General features: G+C 48.4%; 1 protein-coding gene across 5 annotated transcripts in view; it reads left to right on the top strand.

Annotated features, from left to right (window-relative positions):
- Positions 1-257: 257 nt before the first annotated feature.
- CUNH14orf93 (chromosome unknown C14orf93 homolog) overlaps positions 258-6,959 on the top strand; it is a 20,897-nt gene continuing 14,195 nt past the window's right edge. The window contains exons 1-2 of one of the 5 annotated variants that reach the window (XM_050126207.1): positions 258-394; positions 5,795-6,907. In XM_050126207.1, coding sequence (XP_049982164.1) covers positions 6,305-6,907 — 603 coding nt within the window. In that variant the 5' untranslated portion in view covers positions 258-394; positions 5,795-6,304. Of the gene's footprint in view, positions 395-423; positions 1,314-1,580; positions 2,985-5,794; positions 6,908-6,959 lie in introns of those variants that run through there. The other 4 variants (XM_050126209.1, XM_050126208.1, XM_050126206.1 and 1 more) reach the window with 4 other exon arrangements.

The raw sequence follows: 6,959 nt of genomic DNA, 5'->3' as shown, positions 1-6,959 counted from the left end.
GCAAAGTCAGAAGGTGCTCTGTCACAGGGCTGTTCTTCTGGGTCTGGTTTTACAGGGAAAAAGCGAGACACGAAAGGTGAAGGGTGAGAGAGGGGAGGACACAGCGCAGCGCGTCCAGGTCCGCGAGCCCGCGGCCCTCGGGGGCCCCCCGGGCGGACGCCTCGGGCGCGGCGCGTGTGCTTGCGGGCGGGGCGGCCGGCGGCCAATCCGGGCGGGCGTCCGGGAAGGGGCGGGGCTTGCGAGCTCCGGCTCCGCGAGTCCTCCTCTTTTGCACACACACGAATACAAAGAGCCATACGACCTTCGGGTATCCTTTTTCCATTTTTTTTTTTCTCCTTCATCTTGCGTGTGTTTTCAGATTTTTTTAAAAATAGAGATCTGTGGCAGTGCTGGGGTGAGGAAACTGTTGCTAAGGGGAATTTGCTCTTTTCCCCATTTCTTTTTCTGTCTCTCTTTCTCTTTCTTTTTCCTGGTCAAGGTTTAAAAATATACCAAGTTGAGAAGCAGGATGGTCGTGTGCAACCGTTTCCAGACAAATTTACAGATTATTTTTTTTTCTTTTTGCTATCACATTTTAAGGACTGGTAAATTTTGTGCTTGAAGGATTTTAAATTTTAGTCGCTTGGGGAAGTATAGATTTGTTTTTAATCGGGCTAAAGGGATAATGTAAATTTCTACCACAGGCAACAGAGAGATTTGAGGCGCCCTCACAAAGCCGTTCGGCATGCGTTTTACACACACTCCCTCAGAACCAAAACCAATTGGCGAGGATGTGGCAAGTGTGCAAAACCAATAGATTTAATATACTGGGATATTATAATCGGGACACTCTTTTCCCTGGAGAGAAGGGAAAGCCCTCTGACGGTGTGTCTAGCACACAGAATTTCATGAGGACGTGTGTGTGTGTGTGTGTGTGTGTGTATACTTAAAGCAAACCACTTCATACTGATTATTCTTTGTGTATATGTAAAGTATGTGTATATGTGCCATATCAGATTTTATTTTTCAAGTGTTTTCCTTTGGTTTTATGTGTGTAAAACAAACCCTACGATGTAATTTTTTTTTTCCTCTTGTGCTTCCAAATGTGATCAAAACAGGATTTCATATGCCAAGTAAAGCTTAGAGGAAATCCTGCTCTTGGCTTACTTAAGAACTTCCATCCTATTGGAATTTACCTTATTTTCTGCTCCTTTTTTGCTCAGATTAGTGAATAATTAAATAATTGCCCCAAAGCATGCAGTCAGTCTGCCTGGCAGATGATGGTAGGGAAGTTATTCGAGCTGTAAAGTCATTCGAGCCCCCTGCAATAGCTTGTAAGTGCCTTTGCCTTCTTACTGTTTCTCGTTCTTAAATGTACAGCTGTGTATGTTTTGGCCTCTGCCAGTAGTTTTGGAGAGAGATGTTCAAAGCGGAATTTTCTGGCTTTTTAACAAAGTGGACTTTTATTGGTTGGGATTTGTTTGAAAAACTCCAGAGGTAGGAAAGGGGGGGGGGGGGAAAATTGTCTAGTTCAGTTATCGAACTGTTTGGGGCAGGGGGGCAAGAGGAGTCAACCAAAACATAGGAGGGATAAAAAATGCAACGCGATTTTGTGTTCTGTAAATGCGAAGCTTCCCCCATATCTCGCAAGTTTCGGAAAAGAGTGCGTTAAAGTCTTTTCCCTGGGGCAGAGCCTCCCCTTCCTAGGCAGCTGTGTGGTGTGACGGTCTAATCAGGAGTTTTACAGGATATACCTCTGTTCAGTCTGTATTTGAAAATTGTGTGAAAACATTAGTGTATGCGGAGAGACGTCACAGATGTAACCGGGAGAGTCAAGTCCAAGTTCTCACTACAGACCTCTTAGCTAAGTGTTGTATGCACAGTCTTTAAAGACACCTAAGCAACACCTGCAGTAAAATTGCTACCGGGTCTTAAATTTATAAGGAAAATGGCTCTGCTTGGATTCTATAGACTTTCTATTTATACTAAGAGCATTTTTATTTCCCAACAAGACCTTCCACAAGTTTAGACTTGCATTTCTTTGAAATGTAAAAGATTCTATGGACCTTAATGATCACAGCAACGATGATAATTTTTATGCTACTTTTAAAGTCTCAGGCACCACGGCAGGCTGTCACCTACCACGTAGTTCCTTAAGAGTGGTTGCCAGGCAGCTTAGGCATTCGGATCTTGCAGCCTAGGCTCATCGCCTAGGAATCCCTCCCTCCCTCCCGTGGATTGGCTTGTTTGGTATGACACTTTTACCAAAGCAAAGCAAATCTATAGATTTTGCTGAGAATCTAACAGTAAAAGATGCAAACTGAACTAAGGAGGAAGGAAATGCTACTTTGCAACTATTATCTGAGAGATCTGTAACTAAGGCAGGCAGGAACCCAAAATCAGCTCCGCCAAATGTATGAAAACACTCTGCGACCTCCGTACTTCGGTCGTGTACACACAACTGTAGAGCAGGACGTAGCAAAAGCGAGTAAACAGCCAAAATGGCGCCTGGCGTCCTTGAAAAAGCCTTTTGGTCGTGTCCCTCCCTGAGATGGCCCCTCCCTTCCCGGATAGTTGAGTGACAGGGAACTGAAGCCAATAGCGTCCCTGGTCCTGCACCCCTTTGGTTCAATGGCCTATCAGCGCGAGCCAGAGGGCGAGCGGGGCGGTGCCCCCACTAGTGTGCGCGCGCCGGCGGGTACACGGACGCCGTCTTCTCGCGCGCCTGCGGCACACGGGTGGAGCGGTCCTGGAAGCGTGGAGCTGGGCTCCGGGTGGGCTGGGCTGTCCTTGAGGTCCACTCGTGAGTCCCGAGGGCGGGCAGACCCCGCCCTGGAGCTGCGCTGCCTCCCTGGGAATGCTTTGCAGTCCGTGCGCCTGTCTGGGTCACCTTTGACCGATCACCATCATTAACCGAAGGCGCTGCGTGCACGAGATAAAAGCCCTGGGAGTTAGTTTTACATTTGTCCGTTTCTCCACAAATACAGTAAAGTCCTCAATGTCAGGTATATTCTAGGGAAACGGAAATCTTAATCTTACCTCGCTGCACTTTAGCCTGTTTATATATTTTTTTAAAGACTGCCATAATAACTTGAAAATTCTTGTGACAGATAGAGCATAGTGTCTGTAACTCTAGCTCTCTAGATGCTAGTGCAGGATTGCCACGGTTTTGAGGCCGGCCTGGTCTGCGTAGTTCCAGGCCAGTAAAAGCTGGAGAGTTGACTCAGCCGCCATATAGGAAGGACTCTGGTTCAGTTCCCAGCACCCACATGGTGGCTCATAGGCATCTTTAACTCCAGTCCCACGGGAACCAGTGCCTGCTCTGACTTCCTTGGGCACCGGGCATGTCTGTGGTGTACTTACATGAACATAGGCAACACATAAAAAAAAATCTAAAAAAATTTTAAGGAAAAAGGAATTACATGCTGAATTCTGTCACAAAAGAATGGAGAAGAAAGGCACCACACACACACACACACACACACACACACACGCAAATTCTTCTCTCAGGAGGAGAGAAAAGGAAGAGAATGCAGTTTTCAGATTACACGGAAGGCTTTTAGTGTAAGAGCCGGGGCTCTGCCTGGCCTCTCTGTTTTGTGCTTGGTAATGAAGTCTTAGATATCTTGTAGATCATTAGACCCTTTTGTTTGCTTGTTTTTCGAGACAAGGTTTCTTTGTGTACTCCTGGCTTTCCTGGAACTACCTCTGTAGACCAGGCTGGCCCTCTGCTTCCAGAGTGCACGGATTAAAGGTTTGTGCCATCACCACCCGGCCTAGACTGGTCACTCTTAAATTATAGAGAAAGTGTATTTTATGGTAACTGCTCATTTGCGGTTATTGTGTGGTTTCTGATAGGAACGGATTTTAAGAAGACCATTTTGTTCCTCAAAATGGAGGCAGCAGGACTGACCAGCTGAGGAGGAGCTTTAAGTGATGAGTTCCTTTTTATTTCCAATAGTGAAGATTATAATAGGAATTGCCTATCACATTTAAGAAAGTTCATTTCTGTCCTGACCCTGAATGAGTCAAAGGCGCATTGTAAGAACATATGTCCAAAGAATACCAAATCACACCCAGCTATTAAATAGTGAGAAACCTTTTATTTTTCATAGTTTGGAGGTAAACTCAATCATGTAGACAATTCAAACTCGGAATGAGAAGAAAGCAAGCAGAGGAACTGCCAAAAATATGATATATTTAGTCTGAACAAAAATGCGTGTGCCCTGGGAGGAAGGGATAGTTCAGATGATGGATGGCCTCCCCTGAACTGTTGTACGTAGAGGTGAAGTTTTCATTTTTTGTGGGTTTTTTGGCTTTGGTGTTGGTGGTTATTGTTGTTGCTGTCTTTAGTATATGTGTGTTTTTGTTTGTTTGTTTGTGTTTTGTTTTGTTTTGTTTAGACAGTGTCTCTCTCTGTAGCCCTGGCGGTCCTGGAACTTGCTCTGCAGACCAGGCTGGCCTCAAACTCATAGAGATCCACCTGCCTCTGCCTCCTGAGTGGTCACTTTTACTCTGGACTGTTCTAGACTGCAGCTGTTCTACTCAGACTTGCTCCACGGTCAAGGCTGGTCATACCATGGGTGTTCTGTCTTAGCCTCCCCAGTGGTGAAACTACAAGGACTCTCCAAGCCCAACTCAATTCCTTTTTTCCCAATCCCAGTTTTCTCATCTCTGCCTGTTTTATTTGTATAGAGATTATAACAGGCCTGAAGAGATGGCCCGGAGGTTAAGAGCACTGTACTCTTCTAGAAGACCTAAGTTCACATCCCAGCACCCTTGTCAGGCGATTCACAACTAACTGCAACTTCAGCTCATGGTCCCAGTGTCCTCTCCTGCCTCCCAAGGAAGGGTACCAATCTCAACACACACATGTACACACAAATAAATAATTTAAAAGGTTTGTAAAAAAAGATTGCTCATATAAAAAATACCTACAGAGATCTATGACATACTGACAGAGGGTCAGTACCCCACAAATAACAGCTTGATAATATTATAGTTATTGTTCCTACCACCGACTTCAACCCTAACTCTAATTTGCTTGTTCTGGGGGTTGTTCTTGAGACAGAGTTTTAATATATATCCTTAGTTGGCCTGGAACTAGCTACATAGCCGAGGCTGGCCTTGAACTCCTGGAGACCCACCTGCCTCTACCTCCTGAATACTGACTCGGATCGAGGACGTCTTGTCACCATGCCCAAGATGAATTTGTTTGAACTCCTATTGATTCTTTGTGGGTTTCACATCATGCACTCAAAGCTCACTTATCTCTGTCCCCCTCGAACCTGTCCTCCCTGACCCCGAAATCAAAACCAAGTTTAAAAGAAAAACTAGAAACAAAACCAAAGAAACAAAAACAAACAGCCGGGCGGTGGTGGCGCACGCCTTTAATCCCAGCACTTGGAAGGCAGAGGCAGGGGATCTCTGAGAGTTCCAGACAAGCCTGGTCTACAAGAGCTAGTTCCAGGACAGGCTCCAAAACCACAGAGAAACCCTCTCTCGAAAAGACAAACAAACAAACAAAAAGGAGACTCTTGTTGTGAAAGCTTAGTGTGCCCGTGGAGACACAGTTCACCCTTTAGCAGCAGGACGCCATACTGTTAGTAGAGGAGTCACAGGGATCGGAGAGAAAAGGAGGAAACAGGTCTTCGTTTTCTTCCGTGGTCTTTTCTTTCCAGGTGTCCTCCCTGTTCTGTCACCTGGGTTGCAGGGGGTGGGGGGTGGGGTTGGAGATGTCCTTGCTTGGGTGCAAGAATGCCTCGAATTCCCTGAACCTGTACTCATCAGAGTCTTTGCTCTGCTTCTATTTCAGTGAAGGCTGCTATGTGCTTAGGAAGCACGGGACCCGCCAACAGAAGGCTGAGGAGGCGCAACCATGGACTTTGAGTGTCTTCATCCACTAGCTTCCACAGATCCCCACAGTCTGGAGCCCCAGCCCTGCTGACCACCTTCCATGAGAAGGGAAAGTGAATCTCGAGGCCATTGCTTACCTGGTGAAGGCCAGATCTCTGGAACGCTTGTGAGGCCCTCTGGCAGTGTGCACCCGGTTATCTGGAACGCTTGTGAGGCTGTCCGGCAGCGTGCACCCGGTTATCTGGAACGCTTGTGAGGCCGTCCAGCAGTGTGCACCCGGTTATCTGGAACGCTTGTGAGGCCCTCTGGCAGTGTGCACCCGGTTATCTGGAACGCTTGTGAGGCCCTCTGGCAGTGTGCACCCGGTTATCTGGAACGCCTGTGAGGCCGCCCGGCGGTGTACCCGGTTATCCGGAACCCTGGTAAAGCTGTCCAGCCGAGTGCACCCAGTTATCTGCATCCGTTAGCTATGTCCTTCAGCGCCACCATTCTCTTCACCCCGCCCAGTGGCAGTGAAGCCAGATGCTGCTGTTGTGCCTGTAAGAGTGAGACTAGCCAGGGCAGCTCGGGTTCTCAGGGTGGGAATCCTCCCACCAGCACCCCTATCACAGTGACAGGACATGGCCTGGCGGTTCAGAGCACGGAACAGCTCCTGCATATTATCTACCAGCGGGTGGACAAGGCAGTGGGTCTGGCTGAGGCGGCCCTGGGTCTTGCTCGCGCCAACAACGAGTTGTTAAAACAGCTCCAGGAAGAAGTGGGTGAGCTACGGCAGGGGAAAGTGTGCACCGCCGATGAAGATGGGGAGAGCCGGGCCCGCAGCCCACCACCCGAGGAGCCTGGACTGCTCAAGGGGAGTCCGGGGGAAGCCTGCAAGACACTCTCTGCCATGGAGGAGGAGTGTGACAGCGTGGGCAGTGGTGTGCAGGTGGTGATCGAGGAGCTGCGGCAGCTGGGGGCTGCCTCCACCGTGGGGCAGGGGCCTTTGGGCTTCTTCACAGCCCCCCAGAGAGATCTGCGGCTCCCGGGATGTGCTCTGGCTGCGGTAGAGGGAGCCCCTCTGCTCAACCCCGTAAGTACCCCCCACCCCCGTGTGGTTGATCTGCCCGTGGGGATAATGAATC

This window comes from Alexandromys fortis, unplaced genomic scaffold (assembly GCF_014885135.2).
Source record: "Alexandromys fortis isolate MF-2015 unplaced genomic scaffold, M_Fortis_MF-2015_v1.1 scaffold_258, whole genome shotgun sequence".
Lineage (NCBI taxonomy): Eukaryota > Metazoa > Chordata > Mammalia > Rodentia > Cricetidae > Alexandromys > Alexandromys fortis.
Note: the sequence above shows the minus strand (reverse complement) of the source record. Positions and strands in the feature narration are given on the sequence as shown.